The sequence below is a fragment of the Pinus tabuliformis genome, chromosome 2_1 (assembly GCF_031772625.1).
Source record: "Pinus tabuliformis cultivar Carrire ecotype Pingquan chromosome 2_1, CPIR1, whole genome shotgun sequence".
NCBI lineage: Eukaryota > Viridiplantae > Streptophyta > Pinopsida > Pinales > Pinaceae > Pinus > Pinus tabuliformis.
The window spans coordinates 958,129,034-958,153,921 of NC_142299.1; the positions used below are offsets into that span (position 1 = coordinate 958,129,034).

Consider the following 24,888-nt stretch of genomic DNA (forward strand, 5'->3'; position numbering starts at 1 on the left):
AACGTCCATAAGACTAGAAATAGTCTATTGGACCACCAGCTTCCCTGCCTTTTATAATTCAAATTAATGATGAGCTGAACCAACCTTCTCTGACCCAACCTTCTAACAACCCCCTCACTGAAAAGAAAATGCCAAGGAATCGATGTTAACATACTGTTGTATCTGGAAGCATCGCATTCCAACCCCCTCACTGAAAAGACAATGCCAAGGAACCGATGTTAACATACTGTTGTATCTGGAAGCATCACATTCCAAAATGAAATGTTTTTTCACCAACATGAAATGTTTTTTCGACTCCACTGCCCCAGAAATGCAAAAAATACATACCCATTCTTCCTAATCTTCTTTAAATCTTTTCCAACTACCTATTTGACACGGTAAATGATACAAATAAATTAATAAAAAAATTTATCATCGTTAAATATAAAAAATAAAATAATAATCCAAACCTTAAAATTTTTGGCCACAATAAATATCTACACTTTTAAGAACTATCAACCCATTAATTTAAATAATATAATTTCCCTTAAATAACAAAAGGATCCGCATCATTTATAAATAAATAAGCAATATAAAAAAAGAAAATACCACGAGGTTATTTTCACATTAATAATCTTTAAAACATCCCCAAAAAAACTGCCACTGGTAAATTTTTGTACCATTAATAGTCTCCAATGTTGTTGGAATTTCGTTCGACCTTTTCCCTGGGAGTCGTAGCATTTTTGGATCCGAGGTCGGGCGCTATAAAATTTTCCTTCTGAAATGCACTGAAGTGATAAAGGGCCCGAAATATGTGAAGTAACGATGGAATGCTCTGGCGTGATGAAGAACCAGAAATTTACAAAGTAAGGAAAGAACAATGGGGGCCCCTTCCAATGGTAATGCCAACAGCAAGGAAGATAAGTCCTTTTCCTGTAACAAGAAGCTTCCTCAACCCGCCAGTACTATTGCATCCAGTGGCGAGAACACTTTGGGCGACTGCTCACGCGCGCCGATGGAAATTCCCTCGGACGGTCAAGCCGTCGAAGAAGCTCTAAACCCTCTGGACAGAGAAACTAAAGGGACCGACTCTGCCCCCGTTAAACCCTTGGAACCTCCGGACGCCACCAGGGAGACTTATACTGTTCCCAGCTATGCACGTAAGAGTTTATTGACAATTTTTTAATCAAATTCCAATTAGTTCTGCTAAAATATGAAGTTATTTAATAGAAGCATTGATTCGTTAAATTTTAAATTTCAAAAAAAAAAAACTAATATATATGTTCACTTTACCCTAAAGACCCCGAGGGTCTTCACAAAATCCTAACATAGACATCACTTGATAACAACGAACTAAACCAAAATAACCGACAATGTATGTATCAACCCACTCCGTTCATGATTTTGCTTTCTACGTTCACCTCGAATGTAACTATGGCAGTAGGTTCCTGTTTTTCAAATAATGCCAAGCTTCGAATTGTGGGCATGTTGTCATTGAAAATTTGGTTTCTACAAATGGAGAGGCCTCAATTCCAAAGGCCATCGAACTGGACTTGGCGATTCTGATTGACCACTTGCATGCGAGCAATAGCAAAATCTGTTTTCAGCCTTTTTAATGTTCCAATCTGAAGTGTAACCGCCGTTGTCATAATCCAACTCTTGTCGAGAACTAATGGGATTCAGAAAGCTGCTGCAGTTCCCATTTACATTTACTTTAGTAATTAAAAAAGGAGTTGTCTAGGGAGGCGGAGGAATTGCCGGGACTGCCAAAGGTGGTTGAAATTTGGGTAAAAAAATTTCAAAAAATCTTGTAGATGCAGAATCATGTTTTTGATGGTAGAAATGGATTCAGCACCATCAAAATCAAAATAAAAAAAGTCTAGGACACCTAAAGTTATGAATTTTAACCGATTTTACTTAAATTTACAAAAATCCCTGCCAAATTTTTCCAAAATATAGCCGAAATTTTCATAACTTTCAACGCAAAAAAACATAATTTTTAGACTACGGCTTTAAAAAAAATGTACTTTTCATTAATCTGAAAGTTTACAATGTCCATACCATGCGAAAATTTCAGTAATAACGCGTTATAAAGTACATAGTAAAATCCTACGAATGCCATGTAGTTTGGACAGTTGAGATATCTGCTGGTTGTCTGCAAAAAAATAAGGTCAGAAAAACATGCAAAATTAATGATTGTGCTTTGGTTTTTATTGTGTCTTCTATAGATTGACAACCAAGTTTGTCTTGCAAGACTTGCCAATTCTTTTTGACTCTCGTTTGACTAGTCAGTCTTAAGTCATACATGCAGGCCTGACTCGATCATGATTAATACTCGTGATTTTAACCTGCGAGTCTAAGTTATACCTGTGAATGAAAATCACCAGAATATGACTCGTGATCAAGGCTGACTGGGAGGAATTGGCTCAACTAAATCTCTTGCAAGAGTAGACTGTGCCTCGGAAATGGTTTGGTTATACTGTTCTAGATATTGAAGAGCTTCTCCACTTTGAAGACGTGCTGGGTGGCTTTGGTATCAACAATCCAAACCCCCATATTCCCTAGTAGAGCAGCTTTCCAAGTCAGAGATGACTAAGCAAATTGCCCACATAAGCAACCTGAACCTCGCAAAAGAACTGCAAAACGTGGTTGAGAGTTTTAAACAGGCTAGGCCAGGTCCAAACGTTTTTGTAGTCAACCAGTGACCAATTCTCCATGAACCAAGGGCCATGCAAAATTGGCCTTCTTGGGCTCCTGAGGCAATTTCCATATCGTCTGAAATTGAAAAAGTGACACGTAGTGTGCTTTGGCTGAAGCTCCCAAATTTTATTTAGCATGAGATTCCACAATGGAGCTGGCTTAGCCACTTATATCCATCCATTGGCTTATATCTATTGAAGGGCTCTTTTTAATTCCAATGCCAATCATTCCATTGATTCTTTGGTGGAATGACGTTAAGCTTAAATAAGAGACAATCATGGATCAAAATTTGTATCTTTTGACAATGAACTTATCAACATTATTAAGTCTGAAAATTTGCTTTAGCCGTGTCTATGGAATCCAATATATGGTGTTAGATGAGAAAATCTCCTACAGGGTTTTAATTCCGTTGTCAAAAAACTGACAGAGCCAAGAAAGGGTTCTTCACAAAAGAGGCTTGCCAACGTTGAGGATGACAGGTGGCCACTGGAGTGAATGGGCATTAGTAGAAAGTGCAAGCAATATAGTGCAAGAAATATCACAACTCTTCAATATAGTGCCAGCAATCTTACCGTCTCTTCTACTTCAATTAGATTTCCATTCGTAAAGACATGAGCATTATATGCAAGATATCAATTCACCATTAACATCATCATACACAAGCACAAATTTCATAAAGGAATGGCCCTTTGGCCTTCTGCTTTTATTAATAGAACACGATTACAACTTATCTCGGAGACAATGGCTCGGTCAACAAGAATATGTGGCCAAAATCACAAGAGAATTACCACAAAACCTTCCTTCACCCGTTGCTTGGAAGTGGTCCCTATATCGAATATTATTAGGAGCCTTCGATTTTAGCCAGGGCAAGGGTAATGAACAGGGAGTGTTTTCTTTTTATTTTATTTTATATATTTTATATTATTTGTATCCCAGAGGAACCTGGAAGCTCGCATGACACATGGCTACCAGTGAGTCTCTGGGGTCTATGATTTGTCCTCCTCTTCGTAAATTGGGTCATAAACAGAGCGATTTGAACTTTGGATTTCTCAGTTATCATAAAACTCACATTACTTCGATCACCATTTGAGCTGCCCCCTGGAACAATGAACAAGGAATGTTAATCAAGGCCTCTATATCCCCTTTTTTTCTTGTAAGCGACACCTATTATGAATAATATTGTTAAAGTGAAGCAAAGATTTCTAGTAAAACAAATTTCATAGGCAGTATATGGTTTAGATTTTACCATGGAAATTGTTGGAAATATCGGGGGCGGGGGGGGGGGGGGGGGGGGGTGAATCAGTGTTCCTTTTCAATTGTTATTTTTACCAGTTAAATCATTTATATTTAGAACACAAAATGAACAATAGGAATAAATGCTTTTATTAATATAATCTTTACAATAAATCAAATACAATATATATAAGGCTCCAACATGTTGCCAAGCACCAACTTGGACTTTTTGTGAGGCTCCAACCTCCAGGGCACCAACCCTGTCTTGTCAAGGCACCAACCTTGGATTTAGGAGCACCAACTCCAAGGACACCAATCCTTCCAATTCTGAGGCACCAACCCCAAGGGCTCCAACCCTCTGCTATATATTGTCTGGATATGTTTGGTAGTAATTCTCTGCTCCCAAAATCTTCTTCACTGAATTTTGTCAATCTACAGCTTCACTGTAGTCTCCATGCTACATCATCAATGACAACCTGTCTTCATATGAAGGAGTCTTCACAACTCTTCATATTGCCCACACAGAGTCTGCAAAGTTACCTCATGATGATTTCAAATAGCCATCATGATCTCCAATAATGTCTCCAAGATCTATTGATACTTATCAACAAGATATCTGCGCTAGGCCTCAATGTCTTTTCAAAACAACTCTGTTTCGACCCTCTGTTCTTATTGTCACAGTAACTGCTTTGGGAGTGAGGCTTCAGGAGTAACTGCTTCAATAATGACTTCTTCAAAGGAGTGACTGTCGCAGTTTCATATTGTGTGTTCAATTAAAAAAACAACCTTGCCCTGTTCATACTTAGATAATCTTCTTAGATCTACAAAGCATCCTTTTGAACTGTTATCAGAAATCACTTCAAAACACAGGTCCGAGCTTTTCAATAAATAACCCAATCAACAAAATGTTTGACGTTCGGTTTCCTTCTTCTTTCGCTAGACCCTTCGGCTTCCTTCTTCGCTCGCGCTTTGGCTTCCTTTCTTCTTCCGCTGGACCTTTCGGCTTCCTTCTTCGATCGCTTGATCTTCGGCTTCCTCTGCGCTCACTCGACCTTTCGGCTTCCTTCTTCGCTCGCTTGATCTTTGGCTTCCTCTGTGCTCGCTCGACCTTTGGCTTCCCGATCTTCGACTTCCTCTGTCTCTTCGAGTTCACCAATACTCAAAAGACACGTTCATTTGGAAGAGAGGCCGAATTACAATAGATGTTGCATATTAAAATTATATCAGAGAGGCCCTTTTTTAATATTCATACAATAGACTCATTATTTACAGAGGATTTCATAGGAGAGACCGTACCCAATGAGGTCCCACATCCACGTCATCAATCGCAATCGCAACTCTTAACATCACCAATGTAACATGGCCGATATTCATACTGCCGATGAAATGGACGCGATATAATATTAAACAGTTGTCAATAGATCTGTCGGGTCCATAGCTCCATCGCAATCGGTGGTCTGTCAGGTCCACAAGTCTTATCGCAATCACAATTTACCATTGTTACATTTCTTCAAGACTTGTGATATGCGACGGATGCGATATTTCTTTAGGACGTATTATAATGGTGCAGCGGGTCCATAATGTTATCGCAATCGACGGTTTGCGGGACTTCAACTTGCACATGGATTAAAACTGGCCTTAACCCCCGTAGTTGACCGTGATCTAAGGGTTGACTATGAGATCGACGGCTAGGATTGAGTGCGGGACTTCAGCCACGATCAAGGAAGTTCGTACTTTCCTACCCTCGCTCTTCCGATAACTGTTGCTCCTGTGACTTCTCTTCACTCTTCCGATACTTTTCTTCTTTACTCCTTTGTTATCGCTGTTCAATTGCTGTTCAATTGCTCCTATTCAATTCCTGTTCAATTGTTGATCAATTGACCTCCTGCATCATTTGCTGTTCAATTGCTGTTCAATTGACCTCCTGCTGTTCAATTCACTTGGATCCTCCATCTCATCATATCATCATATATCAAACTTTCATCACTATGAGCATTATGATCAATGGGCATCAATGGGCAATCATGTATCAAAGAATTTTCCATCACAAACACTGCTATATTGACATCAATGACAACCTAGATTAACAAAAATCCATCGCGATAAGAACACTACTCTGCTCTCTTTCTCTCAAATGTGCAATCAAGTAAGCTCGGGCCTTGCAAAAATCAATTCATTATGTTTTAACTTCACACACATTCCCAGTGCTTCTATGTCAATTCTTTTCTTTTCACATTTTTGTGATTTACAATTATTATGATCATTAAAATGTATTATCTATCCATATGGTTATTTTGTAACAGCAACAAATCATTACAACATCAGGTCATGAAAGAAAATAATGCAAATAAACTAAAATAATGTTTCATTTATGATAAGTTTGTCTAAGATTGTGAAAATTCCTAAACCCGGAATCCCTACTGCAGCAAGTGATGGTATTTCTCCTATTTGTTAAATTCCTTCAAACAAATTACTTGCAGTTTCCTACGACAAATATCGAAATACATACACTGCGGCCTTCACTTAATTAAATGTAACGCAGAAACAAGAAACTGAACAAGAAAGAAAATACAACATAATACACCGTTATTTTTGTACAAATGTCCCCGGAAAAAACCCAATGTGGGAAAACTGGTGCAGCAACTCTGAGGGTTTTTTTATTATGCAGTAGTAATATGAGTACCATTCATTGGATGCTCAACTAACAATCCGATACAGAGAGAAACTAGACAAAACAAGTAGTGAGATGATCTCACCCCGTCACTGGAAAAATCTAAGCCTGATCATGCTAGACTGGAGCCTCTACATCCCTTCTGCGTGGCCTCTACGCAGAACTGCATAAGCCTCACACAGTCTCTACATCACCCCTGCTGGGAATCATGCTGCTCCTCCTTCGAATCCTCTGCTGGCTGAAAATTCTGAATTTCTGCCTCCCGGTCTCACACCCCGGCTCCTGGCATCTGGAACTCGATTTCTTCAGCAGGAATTCGATCTCCCTCTAAGGCCTGCACTGCCATTGTGTCAGCTCTGCGTGGGCCAACGTTTGCCTGTCTCCGGACGTCGTTTTGCCCTCTTTGCCTTGTACTCTCCGACTTAGGAAAACTTCCTTCTTCCGGATACTATCTCTGCCCCTCACTGCATAAGATCAATTTGATCTCTCCTCTAGCAATTAATGCACTGCCCTCTCTGAGAAATTTGATCTGCTTGATCTCTCTCGGTGTATTTTCCAAATGACCCTCAAGCCTCCTTAAATAATCTCCTCGTTGACATTCAACGACCCAGATTAGATCTTAATCAAGGGCTAAGATCATTTTGACTTGCTCCTCGTCTTCTTCTAGAAGTTACACCCACAATTTTGATTAATACCCATTAATTATTTTAATTTCCTAAGTTTAGACTTAGGGACCCATTAAAAATAATTAATTATTTTAATAAAACTGTTTCTGGGTGGAATTTCCTAAAACGCTTTCTGGGTTCTTTGGTATACATGTGTCTAAGCCTCCCTACAAAATTTGAGACTTAGAGCACATCCGATGCTACCTGAAATCAACACTCCCTCTTAGCGATGAAAGTGCTCTAGCAATGCCTCCCACTGAAATATCACTCTGACTTCATATCATTGTCCTTTGCACTGCTAATGTCTGACATGCTATCCACAACTACTATGCTGCTGCTGCAACTGTACAGCTGCTAACACTGCCACTGTCAACACTTCATCCGTACTACAACTCCCTCTCAAGTACTGCATCTGTGCCGCTGCTAGCACTGCCACTGCTAATCACTGCATCTGCACTGCAATTGAAAAAATCCCAAAATCTGAACAAGTGTTCAACATAGATGCATCTCGATGCTGAAGATCTAGTTGTTGCTAGTCCCACGCTGTCCCTCTAAAGCCACTGCACTACTGCTGCTATTGCATTGTGCCTCTCTGCACTGCTGCAACTCTGCAGTACGCTGTGCTTAGAATTGGCGTTCTAGCCACTGCATTTGTCGCTCCAACACTCATTTGTATCAACTAATACTCCTCCAGCTTGCTACCTTTGAATTTGGGCTCCCATAGCAAGGTCGTGATCCAAGAAGTGGGCTCCTCAAGGACCCTGTCCATTTGTAGTTCTTTCGAACTACAACTCTAAATCAACCCACCTCCCTCTTTGAGGTATCTCGGCTGTCATGGCGAACTCCTCTTTGATCTTTGCGGGTGTGGCCTTCGGATCATTCTTCTCAGCTTTCTCCTTCTTTTTGAGAGGACATTGTGTTACATAGTGACCCATTTCACCACAACTGAAGTATTTAATCTTTGAAACGCCCTTCTTTCACTTCCGCTGCTCTTGCTGCCCCTTAGATGTGAGGGCTGCATTCTCATACTCCTCCTTGGGCTTCAACCCACTGCAAGTTTACACTTGACCAAGTCCCTCCTCAGCTCCTCTTGCTTAAGAGCTGCCCACATCTCATGCCAGTTTGTCAAGGTCGCCCTACACAGTATGCTTTGGACAAAGACTTGCCGCTCCTCTGGGACTGAATTGAGGGCCAGTCTAACCATCTCAGATCCTTGAGGTGTTGACCCCACAGCTGCCAATTTGTCTCGGGTCTCCTAGAGCTTCGTGAGGAACAGATCAATGCGCTCCCCTTTCTGCATTTGTGCAGATCTCAGTTTTTGTTCTAAGTACATCTTCAGCTGCTTGGAAGATCCTTGATACTTCGCCAAAGCATCCCACATCTCCTTGGCAGTATCTCTGCCAGTGATGTGACTGACTATATGATTCTTCACTCCGTCGAGGATTATCCGCTTGGTCTTCGCCATCTCTCCCTTGTACTTCTTGAGTGGATCTAGATCCGTGGGCTCAGCGACCACGCTGTCGACGTAGACTTTTAGAAAATGCTCATCTAGAAGGCACGACATCCTTGCCTTGCAGATAACATAGTTGGATGCACCATCCAACCTGTCCTGATCTCTCAGTCCACTGGTTGCCATCTCTGCCACGAAAATGTCGAACTGCTCCTCTCTGTTTCTTACTGTTGCTGCTCAGCCAATAAGAAAATAGACTTCTTGGCTGGAAGTCTACTAAGGAAAAATTCCCTCACTGCGCTTCTCTCTCTTCTGACGGTCTTCTACCCAATAAATTGATCCCACCATCTCTTTCCTCAACGCTGAGGCTCTACGCTGCTCCCTCTGGCACGAAATTTTTTTGAACTGGAAGCCCTTCCTCTCTATCTACTCACTGAGAGAGAGACTTTCCTCCAAAATTCAACCCTTCTGGCTTGGACAACGCAATCCCTCTAGGGATTCGAACTGCTGCCTCCTGCACCTATTCGACCTCCTTCTTTGCTTAGTGCTGGGTTCTGTGGCACTGCTCTTCTTGTTTCACCTGCGACTCCGATACCATGTGAAAATTCCTAAACCCGGAATCCCTACTGCAACAACTGATGGTATTTCTCCTATTTGTTAAATTCCTTTAAACAAATTACTTGCAATTTCCTACGACAAATATCGAAATACATACACTGCAACCTTCACTTAATTAATATAATGCAGAAACAAGAAACTGAGCAAGAAAGAAAATAAAACACAATACACCGTTATTTTTGGACAAATGTCCCCGGAAAAACCCAATGTGGGAAAACCGGTGCTGCAATTCTGAGGGTTTTATTAATATGCAGTAGTAAACTTAGTACAATTCATTGGATGCTCAACTAGCAATCCGATGCAGAGAGAAACTGGACAAAACAAATAGTGAGATGCTCTCACCCTGTCATTGGAAGAATCTGAGCCTGATCACGCTGAATTGGAGCCTCTGCGTCCCTTCTGCATGGCATATGCGCAAAACTGCGTAAGCCTCACGTAGTCTCTGCGTCACCCCTGCTGGGAATCACGCTGCTCCTCCTTCGGACCCTCCGCTGGCTGGAAATTTCAAATTTCTGATTCCCGGTCTCACACCCCGGCTCTCGGCTTCTGAAACTTGATTTCCTCAGTAGGAATTCGATCTCCCTCTAAGGCCTGCGCTATCACTGCGTCGGCTTTGTGTGGGTCAATGTCTGCCTCTCTCTGGACATTGTTCTGCCCTCTCTGCCCTGTACTCTCCGGTCTAGGAAAACTTCCTTCTTCCGGATACTATCTCTGCCCCTCACTGCATAAGATCAATTCGATCTCTCCTCTAGCAACTGCTGCGCTGCCCTCTCTGAGAAATTCAATCTGCTTGATCACTTTGGGTGTATTTTCCAAATGACCCTCAAGCTTCCTTAAATAATCTCCTCGTTGACATTCAACAGTTCAGATTAGATCTTAATCAAGGGCTAAGATCATTTTGACTTGATCCTCATCTTCTTCTAGAAGTTACACCCACAGTTTAGATTAATACCCATTAATTATTTTAATTTCCTAAGTTTAGACTTAGAGATCCATTAAAACTAATTAATTATTTTAATAAAGCTGTTTCTGGGTGGAATTTCCCAAAACACTTTCTTGGGTTTTTGGTATACACGTGTCCAAGCCTCCCTGCAAAATTTGAGACTTAGAGCACATTCGATGCTACCAGAAATCAACAAAGATATGCTTTGTGATTGAGTAATGTTGTTCACGTGTTGAAATTGAAATAGCTTGAGCAAGAAGATACCATGGTTCCCACATTGCAAACTATACATGGACTAAAGTAGAGAGATGGCACTGAATCTTGTTGAATATAATGCTAACTACTAAGCAACTCCATTGGTAATTTTCATCAACATTGTTGGAAATGTAGCGAGTGAAGGTCTTTTGGCTTGTGCCTTAGCCAGTGAAGACCTCAAATTGTCCTTCTCTTAGTACAAGTGCGCACTCTTGAGTTAGACTTCAGTTAGGATGAGTTATTTCCAGTTTATTGGAATAATCATCAAGTTAGCATGCGTAGAGTTAGAGCTTCAATTAGGTGGAGTCTTCATCAGTTTAACTACAGAACGAGGTGGCAGTTACCAGTTCAGTTAGAGCGAGTTAGTCTTCAGTCTTGATTGAAGGAAGAACGAGTTAGTCTCCAATGTTGATTGGAGAGAGAATGAGTTAAGAACTCTAGTGTTGATTGGAGAAAGGACGAGAAGAACTCTCAGTTAGCTCTCAATCAGAACTCGACTTCTAAAATAGAACTAGGCCTCCTTGCATGTTCAAATTGGGTCTATAAAGAGGAGGACGAAGGCACAGGAAATCATAAGTTTTTGTGCACAAGGTTTGTGAGACAAGACAAATTGCGAGAGTGTGTGAGAGTAATTTTGATTGTGGAGAGTGCAGAGCTTGTGCCCTAGGAAATAGGAGATCACAAGTGCGCTAGAGTTTAGGAGATTGATTGTGCACAGTCTTCAGGAGCTGGCGTCCTAAGAAATAGGAGGCAAGAAGTGTGCAAGGAAATAGGAGGACTTGCACTAAGAAATAGGAGCCAAACTTGCACTAAGAAATAGGGGATTTGTGGAAGGAAATAGGGCTTCCAAGTGTGCAAGGAAGGAGGAGTAGGATCAAGCAAGAGACAGGGCAAGTTAAGGAAGCAGCAAGGGAGCAATTGCGAGCTAGAGGGCCGAGATCAAGTAGTGATCAAGGCAGGCTGAGATCAATTGTATCAACTGAGATTAGTGAGAAGAAGCAAAACGCTTTATGAGAGACAAGTTGCCTTGTAATAAATCCAATTGCTCAAGAACAATCAATAAAATGCCACATTAAGGAAGCAAGTTTTCCTTGTTGGGTTTCCTGAGAAAACAAGTGTGTCAATTTGTGTGCATGTGTTTTTATCTTTGGTGTTTTTTATTCCACTGCTTCTATTTTGTTAAGAAACTCTGTATCTTGGTGAAAGTAAATTTGGTTTCAATTTTCAGTTGCATAGTTTTCAGTAATTTACTAAGTAGTTGCATAGTTTCCTCGAAATTTAACATGGTATCAGAGCAAAGATCAGTATAAAGACCAACACCAAATTGAGTTTGAAGAGCAGAGCAGTGCTTTGGATAACAATATGGCATTCCAAGGACTCAGGTCAGATCACAGTTTATAGGGAGCCTCAAACTTTTGCTCATGGAAGGAGCGAATCTCAGTATTGTTGGAAGATAATGGGGTGCTCGAGTTTGTGAAGCAAGCAATAGTGCCACCTCAAGATGCCCAACAACTGATCCAACATAACAAGAGTGACTCCAAGGCAAGGAGGATCATTCTAGAGGGGGTTAGAGATCATATTATCGCTCATCTCCATGAGAAGAAGACAACATATGAGATGTTTAAGGCCATCTTAGATTTGTATTGCTCTTGAGGACAAGCTAAGAAGTATCCAGATGAGCAAAGGAGAGCCCATCATTACATATCTTTCAAAGTTCAGCTAGGTTTGGGATGAGTTAGCTAGAGTGGACGTGATTGCAACAGACAATGATTTTGTGAGTCTTCCACTTTTGGGACTTCATAAATCTTGGGAGAATTTCCAGGATGCAGTGAGTGGCAGAGAAAATCTACTAGGATGGGAAAGGCTATGGAGTGACAGCGTCCAAGAAGAAATCCTGAGAGGGACGAGAGCTAGGAGATCAGCGCTGACAGAGGACGAGGAGAACTTTTCCTCGGCAGGAAAAAGTAGCATAGCCAAGGGCAAGAAGGGCCAAGGAGAGGCCGAGTCAGTCAAAAGGGCGAGAAGCAGAAGAAGGATCTGAGCAAGATCAAGTGTGTCCATTGCCATGAGTACAGGCACTATGCCACTAAGTGTGCTTATTGGAAGAAGGAGTCCAGTAAGGATCATATAGCTTCATTAGTTGAGGTAGATGTGTTTACCTCTTAGTTCGAGAAAGATTTCTCATTGATAGCTTGCATGGCAATCTCAACAGACAACAACGTAGGATATATTAATTCAGGAGCATCCTTCCACATGATTGAGAACAAGGAGTATTTCAGCTACGTGAAGGAGAAGGACATGCAATTTCAAATTGAGCAAGGGGATGATGGAAAGTATGTGTTAGTGTCAGTCTTCCCAGCCTTCCTCCAGTGATCAAATATGCTCTTACAAAGTGGTCTCAGAGTTTCCAAGTCAAATTTTGTCATTTCAAAGAGTTTTCAAGCAAAATTTGGTCACTAGGCATTAGGTCTAGGGTTTGCCTTAACTCCTTCTAAAGTTTTCAAAATGTCAGTCCATGTCATCATTCAGCTGAGTCTATCATCATTCATAGGGTTGTCATTGTCATGTCAGTGTCTAATGAGTCATTTTACATCTTGTTCATGCTTCAGTTGTGCCTTGGCAAGGTCATTTCCCTCTCCTAGGGTTTTGAAAGCCAATTTCTCTTGGATGGTCAAATCATCGGCAAAACTTGTTTCCTGATGTTCATACACCTTCCCCTATCCTTAAAGTACCTTATCAAACACTTCCCATCCCTTAGATCCGCCAAATTCCTCATTTTTGCACAAACCCTAGTTTCTAGCTACAATCTGGCAATTTTCTAGGTTTGGCCTGTGTTTTGCCCTTTTGGACCCCTTCCCCTCACTCAATCTCTGAGATTCCATTTTCCCCTGCTTCCTAACATCCCTCCCCACTCCCAAAAATTTCCCCAAGAATTTAGAAGCCCCCTATCCCCTTCATTTCGCTCCATTTCGACAAAATTCCTTGTTTCACACATCGGGACAAGTCGCACTCAAATGATGTTCCAGAGCAATAAAAGATGAATTTTGGAAAACTGAGAGAGGTTTTTGTCCACAACATGCCAAAGAAGAAAAACCTCCTTCACTTTTTGCACAGGTGTCATGGTTTTAGAGAAATGTCAAAATTACAATCGCCGGATCCAAGGCGGTTGGCCAAGGCACAAAAAAGGAGAAAGAGGCCCGATCCCCTCCGTATCTTGGCTGAGGCTTCACTCAAAGATCATGGCACTCAATAGCCTAGCCACAGCTCAAATCCCAAATTTTTTTGAGAATTTTGGGTAATTTTGGCAATTTTTGGAAATTTACAGGTTTTGGCTCCTCAACGGGTCTCACCCCCGGTGAGACCCTTTGTCATGGCAACTCCTTTTCACAAAAACTCAGCATTTCCTGATTTTTTATGCAAAGTTACATATGCCCATGGATGGACTTGAGTTTTTATGGAGTTTTGGGCCTCCAGAAGGTCAAAATACATGAAAAATTTGACTTTCTGCCACTTTTTTGAACTGCAGAAAGCTGTCTTGGGAGAATTGGTTTTTGACAGGGCAAATGACCTCCAAATTCAAAAATTCCAGTTGGGTTGGAAAGTAGACTCACAGACCTTTCCAACGAGCTATCCTGCACCCAATTCTGACACCTGCAAGTGCCTCAAACAGAGCTCCCAATGTGCGCGACCCGTTGAGAAGATGTGCGCGACCCGTTGAGCAGACTTTGCCAGATTTCACTGTACAGCTCGGAAAAGCACAGTTTGACTTGGTTTGACTTTTTGGGGTTGAAGATGATTATCTTTGATGTAATTTTTGTAACTCTAAGACACTTTTACTCTTGTTTAACACTTCTAGAAGATTCATTCATGTCAAGGGTAAATATTTAATGAATGGATTGGTTTCCTAGCTTATAGAGGCAAGTTGTTTTGACTGCCTAGATTTTAGTGCTCAGTTTAGAATTAGTTGAAACAGCTCCTAGAAGGATGAGCTCGACCCCTAGAGGCAAGGGAAGAGGTTGGCTTGCCTATATTATGTATTTTCTTAATCATTTTCAGGGGTTGGAAGGTTGGACTCTTGAGGGAGAAGCTATCATTGTATATTTTCACTGTATCTCTGCAATTTTTGGCTAAGGAAGACCAGGGTTTTGCAGTCATCTTTGGGATTCTTGTGGACTCATGTGTTGATGGTGTGTTTTCTCAATGTTCTTGTAAGCTTTGTTATGTGATTCATTTCCTTTCTTTACTGCTGCACATTAAACAAATGAAGTGTTAAAGTATGAATTCATGCTAGCCATGCTCTGTTTTTAAATTTGTTTAATTTCCATGTTTTCTATTGTCTAAAGGGAATTCAAAGTCATTGTTTGCTCTCTTTAGCTCCTCATCTTTCATTCCTGATCATCCATCTCAAGTTAAGGCATCAATACTGTTTCCTACCTCGCCCCAAGGAACCCCCTGCAGAAACTGTGTCCAATTCCCGCACCCAAAATTGCAATTCCTCAATTTGCCACCAAAAACCCAAAAAACCCCAAATCAACCTTTTTAATCAGTTTACTAGCCTAATATCAGTGTTACCTTGTTGGTCATCTCATCCCATTGAAGATCTGCCGAGATTGACCGGAGAGAGCCTTCTCTTGCCCCGTAGGGCTAGCTACGAGGCTGAATGGTTTGATGTTGCCTTGAGGTTTACCTTTCTCAGCCTGAGGTGAAATTTCAAGCGCTAACATACTGGCGACCATACTGGGGAGAACAAACTCATCGTTTGCTCATTGAACGTGTTATTTCATAAGTCTTAGACGGACCCTGAAGTTATGTCAGGTAGCCTTCGAAAACGCTCTTGTTTTACATCAGCGTTAGTAGATAAACGCTGCTTCAGTCAATCTCCGTGAGCTTGTGAATACAGCGCTTCATTTGCATTTTAACCTAGTACATGTATCAAGTTCAGATCTGATTGTTGATGGTGAACAACGATCAGACACTTGAAAGGCTGAAATCATTCACTGGCGACTCCTTCACTGAAAAAATCCAGAGATCAATGCTTCATGGTGACTTCACTGCAGAGAGATCAGTAGCTTTGAGCTTTTCACGATGGATCGGATTGCAAGAAGATATGCTCCCTTGAGCCGAGATCACATTCCAGGTTTTCCAAATAAAATTCCGAAGGTAGATTGGTCAAGGAATTTGCCTACATTTAATGATGATGGTAAGAAGGATGCTGCTTTACATCTAGTTAGATTTCATATGCATATTCGCAAGTTGAAGGTGGATTTTCCTGAAGATTGCTTGATGAAGATATTTTTGGCCACTCTGGAAGGTGCAGCTCAATCCTGGTATGAAAGTTTGCCGCCTGCTTGTATTTATTGTTTAAAGGATTTTCATGCTATGTTCATTGAAAGATATAAGGACTCTTATCCATCATTGAATTTAGTTCAAGACTGTTGCAAGCATGCTTATAGTTTTATTGAAAGCCTTGAGAAGTTTTATGAAGATGATAATTTCATGGATGAAGAGATCATGGAAGCTCTGTATGAGAATTCATTTCAGCAGCACACAGAAATCTTAGAGGATACTTGTCAAGATCAGCAGGTTGAAGATGGCCATATGGCTGTAATTGATGAAAGAGAAGAGCTTGTTTCAGATTTGCCCACAGAAGAAGACAGCGTGCAGGGTAGCCAAGATTCAATTTTAGAATGTAATGCAGTCAACTCAGCTATTTCAGATCAAAACTCAGATCATGGTGACCAAGAATACCTTGTGTTGAATCCTATAAAGAAGAACTCGACTGTTGAGATCAGCTGGCATGAAGAAAACGAAGTTACAAATCTAAGTGCTCCCACCTCACCGGAACTAGATCTTCATGAGGAGGTCATTCAGTCAGCTCATGAACAGCAAGGTGAGATCTTTGCTCAAGCAAGTGAAAAAGTTTCTTTGAGTAAATTTGTGGTAGATGATGTAAATGATAATATTGTGCTTGAAGAATGTAATAAGGAACTTGATAATTTGGTTATGATATCATATGAGGATGACTTACCATATATTCAAACTACAAAAGATCAGATCATTCAGGATTCCATTTCAGATTCTTCCTCATATGTCTCATGTTTTGAAATGTTATTTCAAGAGGAGATCTGCTCATCTACTTGTTCAGAATTTTTTGAGGACCAGGAACATACTCTTTTTGAAGCACATGATGAAAGCATATCAGAATTTGAAGCAAAGGATACCTTGTTCTTTCAGCAGGAGGTGGCAATGTCAAGTCTTTGTGTTTTCCAGGATCCAATGGTAGATTTGTTACAGTCAGCAGTGAAAGTGATTATTGTTGTGTTCAGTGATGAAGGAGATCATGGTTAGCTATGTTTTTGGATGCCCAGTTACCAGTATCTATTGTTGATCATGAGATCTGATTGGGAGAATCAGTCAAGAAGGCATCTGCTTGATTGGTTGCATTGGCATTTTGATATAGTTTGATGTATATTGTCTTGTAAGAAACACAGGTGGTTGTCATCATGATTTCAAATCTTGATGGATTGCTGCCCTTCAATAAGCTTTGTAAGTTCTTGTTTTAGTTAAGTCAGTCATGAGTCATTTGTGTTTGGTCTATTGAGTGAGTTTTTTCAAGTTATTTCAGTTTGCCATCGAGTTGGTTTGAGTCAAGTTTCAGTTAAGTTCCAGTCACTTTTTAGTCAAGTTTTCATTCAATAAATGAGTCAAAGTCTTGTGTCGTTTGCCGAAATAATGACTCCATCGCCCAATGGTTGCAAGCACTGGTCTGCTCTCCCAGATGTCTAAGGTTCTTGGCACCTCCAAGGAGCTACCATCCCCATTGGAGCCAATGTTAGTGTCAGTCTTCCCAGCCTTCCTCCAGTGATCAAATATGCTCTTACAAAGTGGTCTCAGAGTTTCCAAGTCAAATTTTGTCATTTCAAAGAGTTTTCAAGCAAAATTTGGTCACTAAGCATCAGGTCTAGGGTTTGCCTTAACTCCTTCTAAAGTTGTCAAAATGTCAGTCCATGTCATCATTCAGCTGAGTCTATCATCATTCATAGGGTTGTCATTGTCATGTCAGTGTCTAATGAGTCATTTTACATCTTGTTCGTGCTTCAGTTGTGCCTTGGCAAGGTCATTTCCCTCTCCTAGGGTTTTGAAAGCCAATTTCTCTTGGATGGTCAAATCATCGGCAAAACTTGTTTCCTGATGTTCATACACCTTCCCCTATCCTTAAAGTACCTTATCAAACACTTCCCATCCCTTAGATCCGCCAAATTCCTCATTTTTGCACAAACCCTAGTTTCTAGCTACAATCTGGCAATTTTCTAGGTTTGGCCTGTGTTTTGCCCTTTTGGACCCCTTCCCCTCACTCAATCTTTGAGATTCCATTTTCCCCTGCTTCCTAACATCCCTCCCCACTCCCAAAAATTTCCCCAAGAATTTAGAAGCCCCCTATCCCCTTCATTTCGCTCCAATTCGACAAAATTCCTTGTTTCACACATCGGGACAAGTCGCACTCAAATGATGTTCCAGAGCAATAAAAGATGAATTTTGGAAAACTGAGAGAGGTTTTTGTCCACAACATGCCAAAGAAGAAAAACCTCCTTCACTTTTTGCACAGGTGTCATGGTTTTAGAGAAATGTCAAAATTACAATCGCCGGATCCAAGGCGGTTGGCCAAGGCACAAAAAGGAGAAAGAGGCCCGATCCCCTCCGTATCTTGGCTGAGGCTTCACTCAAAGATCATGGCACTCAATAGCCTAGCCACAGCTCAAATCCCAAAATTTTTGAGAATTTTGGGTAATTTTGGCAATTTTTGGAAATTTACAGGTTTTGGCTCCTCAACGGGTCTCACCCCCGGTGAGACCCTTTGTCATGGCAACTCCTTTTCACAAAAACTCAGCATTTCCTGATTTTTTATGCAAAGTTACATATGCCCATGGATGGACTTGAGTTTTTATGGAGTTTTGGGCCTCCAGAAGGTCAAAATACATGAAAAATTTGACTTTCTGCCACTTTTTTGAACTGCAGAAAGCTGTCTTGGGAGAATTGGTTTTTGACAGGGTAAATGACCTCCAAATTCAAAAATTCCAGTTGGGTTGGAAAGTAGACTCACAGACCTTTCCAACGAGCTATCTTACACCCAATTCTGACACCTGCAAGTGCCTCAAACAGAGCTCCCAATGTGCGCGACCCGTTGAGAAGATGTGCGCGACCTGTTGAGCAGACTTTGCCAGATTTCATTGTACAGCTCGGAAAAGCACAGTTTGACTTGGTTTGACTTTTTGGGGTTGAAGATGATTATCTTTGATGTAATTTTTGTAACTCTAAGACACTTTTACTCTTGTTTAACACTTCTAGAAGATTTATTCATGTCAAGGATAAATATTTAATGAATGGATTGGTTTCCTAGCTTATAGAGGCAAGTTGTTTTGACTGCCTAGATTTTAGTGCTCAGTTTAGAATTAGTTGAAACAGCTCCTAGAAGGATGAGCTCGACCCCTAGAGGCAAGGGAAGAGGTTGGCTTGCCTATATTATGTATTTTCTTAATCATTTTCAGGGGTTGGAAGGTTGGACTCTTGAGGGAGAAGCTATCATTGTATATTTTCACTGTATCTCTGCAATTTTTGGCTAAGGAAGACCAGGGTTTTGCAGTCATCTTTGGGATTCTTGTGGACTCATGTGTTGATGGTGTGTTTTCTCAATGTTCTTGTAAGCTTTGTTATGTGATTCATTTCCTTTCTTTACTGCTGCACATTAAACAAATGAAGTGTTAAAGTATGAATTCATGCTAGCCATGCTCTGCTTTTAAATTTGTTTAATTTCCATGTTTTCTACTGTCTAAAGGGAATTCAAAGTCATTGTTTGCTCTCTTTAGCTCCTCATCTTTCATTTCTGATCATCCATCTCAAGTTAAGGCATCAATACTGTTTCCTACCTCGCCCCAAGGAACCCCCTGCAGAAACTGTGTCCAATTCCCGCACCCAAAATTGCAATTCCTCAATTTGCCACCAAAACCCAAAAAACCCCAAATCAACCTTTTTAATCAGTTTACTAGCCTAATATCAGTGTTACCTTGTTGGTCATCTCATCCCATTGAAGATCTGCCGAGATTGACCGGAGAGAGCCTTCTCTTGCCCCGTAGGGCTAGCTACGAGGCTGAATGGTTTGATGTAGCCTTGAGGTTTACCTTTCTCAGCCTGAGGTGAAATTTCAAGCGCTAATAGTATGCAACTATCGAAGTTGGTACTGTCAATTTTGAGAGGCAGATAGGTAGCTATCTCCATCTAAGAGATGTCCTCTATGTTCCAGGCCTGAAACAGAACCTTTTTTCAGTAGCTACGCTTGAAGACAAGGGTTATGATGTCATCTTCAACAGAGGTAAGGCTTACCTCAAGCACCTAGCTTCTGGATGTAAGAAGCAAATAGGTGTGAGGATGAAGAACCTGTACTTGCTATAGGTTGAGATAGGCACATCCTTGAGCAACAAGGCAGGAAGTGCATAGAGTAGAGACATGAGGGTTGAGGAGAGTAGAGTGTTGAAAATAATGGTACCAAAGAGGTGTTTCGTAGGCATTTCTACTTTTGGCCTAGGGAGATACATTAATTATCTTTTGTCTAAGTGATATCGTGAGTTTATTAATATCAAGGGGGCTGAAGTACTTTTTTTGTGGAGATGTACTAGGTACTTTTAACTTATTAAAGGCACATGTGTCTAAAAGTGACTTTATGTGTGAAGTACTAAAGTACACTTTATATTATTAAAGTGACTTTTATATTCCAAAAGTTACTTTATGAGGAAAAAGTGACCATGGTACTAGAACATTAAAAGTACCAGGGAGGCTCATTAATAGGAAGGGGACCACATTAAAAGGGTGTCAAAAGGAAATGATCTCCACCCATGATCTAATGATCTGAGATTTAATCTCAGCCATTAGATTCAAAGGTTAGGGTTCTCCACACTAAAGGAAGACAAAAAGGGAGAAAAAGGATGAGAGAGCTCATTATTCTCACGAGAGCCATTGAGAAGAGAGCAAGGGAGAGAAGGGAGGTAAGTTTGCAGCCAAAGGGAAGAGGTTTAACAGCTCAAGGAGGCAGCTCAAATTTTCAGGCGAGTTTATAGCTCAGAAATAGATCCCGAAATTCTAGTCACAAATCCCAAAAAATTTGGGTAGCTGTTTTCAGGCTGTTTTGCAGCGGGCTTCACGCTGAGTTTCAAGGAGAGAACCCTGGCAAGTTTTAGGAAGTTCCAATCTGTGATTCTTGGAGAGATACCATGCCAAAACCAGCCTGAAGTTGCAGTAAGAAACCAAGCCAAATTCTGGGTGAGAAGACCCAGAAAAGTACAGTCTGCTAGTGAGAAAAATGAGGCCCTAACAATGCTGAAATCAAGGTGTTTTGGTCAGCGTGTAAGGGCATATATTCAGTTGAGAATAATTGTGTTTTCAGGCAAAATTATAAATGATCTAGTGGCCTGAGTTTCAGTGTATGCAGAGCTGATAAGAAGCTCAAATTCCTTTCCTGAGGAGATATGACCATGAGTAAAATAAATATCAGTCCATAACTTAAAGGAAAGTGGTCTTTAGAGGCATTTCTTAAGGGAAGAGATAAGTTGACTTTTCTCTTGTGTAATTATTTTCCTTAAGAAGCAAATAAATCCTCCTTTAGAACTGGTTTTTCTCTTGTCGGTTTTTCTAGGGTCATTAAACCAAAATATAATCTCTATTTTCTGAGCATGTGCTTGAAATTATTCTTGTATAAGTTGTTAAAAAAATTGTAGAATAGCTCTCTGTTTTCATGTAAATGCTAATATGATATAAATTATCAGTCACATGTTATATGACGGGTTTGGGCATTAAACCATGCAAAACATGAACACTGGGTTGGGCTACATTCTCCTATAATTTTTCTACATGGTATCAGAGCCTAAGAGAGGTCGGACCAGAGATTTTGTATCAACTGATACAAAAACCAACAAGCACAAATTCTGCCATCTCAGTGAACAATAGTCATTAAACCCCAGTCAGAAACCCAAAGTGTTGTTGGTTAAGAGGGAGGAGATTGCCTAGTATCAGATTTGCTCCAATTTTGTTGTTGTGAGGATCATGGCTACTGGGTTGAGGGTAGAGGACAAATTGAGTGGGGCTGATAATTTTGTCCCATGGAAGGAGAGGATGACACTTTTGTTTGAGGAGTTGGAGGTATGGGACATTGTAGAGAGTGCAGTGCAACCTCCTATTGACCAAACACAGTTGACAAAATTCAACAAGAAGAATGTAAAAGCAAAGAGGATCATCCTTGATGCCATCAAAGATCACCTATTCCCTCATGTGACAGGAATGAAGTTTGCCTATGAGATGTGGGAGTCCCTTGTCACATTACACCAGAGTTCTAATAAGAATAGGAAGATGGTGTTGAGGCAAAAGCTAAGAAACACCAAGATGACCAAGACCGACAGTGTGACCTCATACCTCACCAAGATCTCACAGGTGAAGGATGAGTTGGTTGTCATGGGAGAGCCTTTCCCAGAGAACCAATTGGTCAGGATTTCATTAGATGGGTTTACTTAGAAATGGGATGGATTCATACATGGCATTGTTGCTAGAGAGCACTTTCTAGCTTGGATGAGTATGTGGGATGATTTCATCCATGAGGAGATCGAGAGGAGTGCTAAGGTGGGCAGTAAAGAGTGGTGCAGGAGGTGAGGAGGAGAATGTTGCCCTTGCAACGAAGGGCAAGAAGGGGTCTTCTAGTGGAGCAAAGAAGGAATAGGGGAAGTCAAAAGCGAAGGAGAAGGACATGAGCAAAGTGAAATGCTTTGCTTGTGGGAAGATGGGTCACTATACTCTTTAGTGTCCCAACAAGAAGAATAAGAAGTAGTGAGTTGCAGCTTCAACAGAAGTGGACAAGTTCACTTCTAGATTTGACACTAAGTTTGCCTTATCAGCAAAGGTGGATGAGTTTGCCTTGGTGGTGAGTTTAGCCACTCATGTTACATCTTCCCATGCGTTGATAGTAAAGCATCCTGCCATATGAATGGAGTGAGAGAGCACTTCACGAGTCTTTCAGAGGATGACATTGACTTGGAGGTTGTGCTTGGAGATAACTCTAAGGTCAGAGTAGCAAGAGTGGGGACAATATCATTTCAGAGGGAGTCATTACCTCCTTTGAAAGTGACAAATGTTCTTTATGTTCCAAGGCTGAAGAAGAACTTGATATCAGTTTCCAGCTTGGAGGACAGGGGGTATGAGGTGTTGTTCTGTAGAGGACAAGTGTTGATATATCTCTAGGGATCTAGTGTTGAGCATGCTAGACCTATTGGAGTTTGGAGTGGGAGGCTATATAGGTTCATGTTTTAGCCTATTAGAGCCTTGGTGGCGCAGACCAAAAAAATGAATTGTGCAAGTTATGGCACAGGAGGATGGCCCACTTGCACCATGGAGCTTTCATAATGTTGAGGAAGATGGTTAGAAGATTACCAGAGTTCAACACTGATCATCATGATCTGTACAGGGGGTGTGCTTTGGGAAAGTACACCAAGACATCTTTCCTGAGTAGTGACACCAAAGTTGCAGGTATCCTTGACTTGGTACACTTTGATGTTTGTGGTCCTATGTGTCATGTATCATTCACTGGATGTGAGCATTATGTGACCTTCATTGATGACCACACCAGGAAGACCTGGATAATCTTTTTGAAGACCAAGGATGAGGTCTTCAAGAGGTTCCAAGAGTTTAAGGCTCTTGTGGAGAACCAAATAGGGAAGAAGATCAAGGTGTTGAGATCAGATAATGGGGGCGAGTATACCTCCACAAAGATGGAGTTTTATAAGAGTGCGGTCATCAAGAGTGAGTATATAGTGCCTTATAAATCCTATGAGAATGGGATGGGAGAGAGGAAGAACAGGGCCATAGTGGGTGCAGCTAGAGCTATGTTGCATGATCAGAGATTACTTTTCTTCTTGTGGGCTGAGGCATGTAACATTGCTGTATATTTGTAGAACAGGAGCCCACATAGAGTCTTAGGGAGCAAGACTCTTGAGGACGTGTTTATCGGCAAGAAGTCGGAAGTTGGGCACATTAGGATCTTTGGGTGTCTTACATATTCACACGTCCCTGAGGAGAAGAGGACAATGTTGGAACCCACTATAGAGAAGGGTATTCTAGTGGGTTACAGTGAGACCAGCAGGGCCTACTGCATATATATTCCTGCACAAAGGAAAGTTGTCCAGAGGCGGGATGCGAGATTTGAGGAGGAGAGGGCCTTGAGAATATCTCAGGAGGTTGATTAGGCAGAGCAACAGGGGGCTACACCATAAGTTTCAGGAGCATCAGGTGGTATATTAGGATCAAGAGGGTCATCTACGTCAGTGGTGACAGGGTCTCAGACTCCAGTATCGTAGAGTGTGAATCACCTGGTGCATGATCGTTAGGTGTAGGATCTTAGAGTCCAGGATCTCCATTAACCATAGTAGAGCCTTCTTCTTCAGGAGGAGAGGCTCTAGTTGATGATTTTCCCATACCACCACAAGAGGCTACTATAGGGAAGAGGAAGCCAAGATGGATTCGTGATACCCTGAAGGAAGCACAAGAGGCAGTGGGGAAACCCAAGTGGTCAGCAAGGGAGAGTAGAACACCAGAGAGGTTGGGTGGCTCTATGGCAGATGTTGTGGAGACAAAGCTAGTTAGTTATGAGGAGGCTGCCAGTGAGCAGATCTGAAGGGATGCCATGGTGGAGTATGCCTTCATCATGAAGAATGATGTCTGGGAGGTAGTGTTGTGACCTGAGGGGAAGTCAGTGGTGACTTCTAGGTAACTGTACAAGATCAAACATGTTGTGGATGGTAGTGTGAAGTTCAAAGCTTGTTTTGTGGCGCGGGGGTTCTCACAGGTAGAGGGAGTTGACTATGAGGAGACCTTCGCAACTGTTGCTGGTTATACTTCCATTAGAGTAGTTATATCTATAGCAATTGAGATGGGTTGGAGGATTCACCAGATGGATGTGAAGATCACCTTTCTCAATGGAGTTATTCAGGAGGAGGTGTACATTGAGCAACCACAGGGCTTTGAAGTGCATGGGAGGGAGTCTCATGTGTGTAGGCTTAAGAAAGCCTTGTATGGATTGAAGCAGACGTCAAGGGCATGGTATGAGAGGATATATGCCTACTTGCAGCAAATGGGTTTCCAGGAGAGTGATGTAGATCCAAACCTCTATTTGATTATGGTTGGTGACGATCCACTCATTCTGGTTCTGTATGTGGATGACGGAGAGGACAAACTCATCCAACATCGCAGGAGAGATCTTGCTTTAGAGTTTGACTGTGACATGAATAATATGGGATTGATGCATTACTTTTTGGGGTTGGAGGTTTGGCAGGAGGATGGCATA

The 24,888-nt window shown here is 41.3% G+C and overlaps 1 protein-coding gene across 3 annotated transcripts in view; it reads left to right on the top strand.

Moving 5' to 3' along the window:
• Positions 1-621: 621 nt before the first annotated feature.
• The window catches only part of SWI3A (SWITCH/sucrose nonfermenting 3A), a 65,874-nt gene continuing 41,607 nt past the window's right edge, over positions 622-24,888 (top strand). For 2 of the 3 annotated variants that reach the window (XM_089403581.1, XM_089403582.1), the window contains exon 1: positions 624-1,139. In XM_089403581.1, coding sequence (XP_089259707.1) covers positions 860-1,139 — 280 coding nt within the window. In that variant the 5' untranslated portion in view covers positions 624-859. Of the gene's footprint in view, positions 1,140-24,888 lie in introns of all 3 variants that reach the window. The other variant, XM_089403580.1, reaches the window with a different exon arrangement.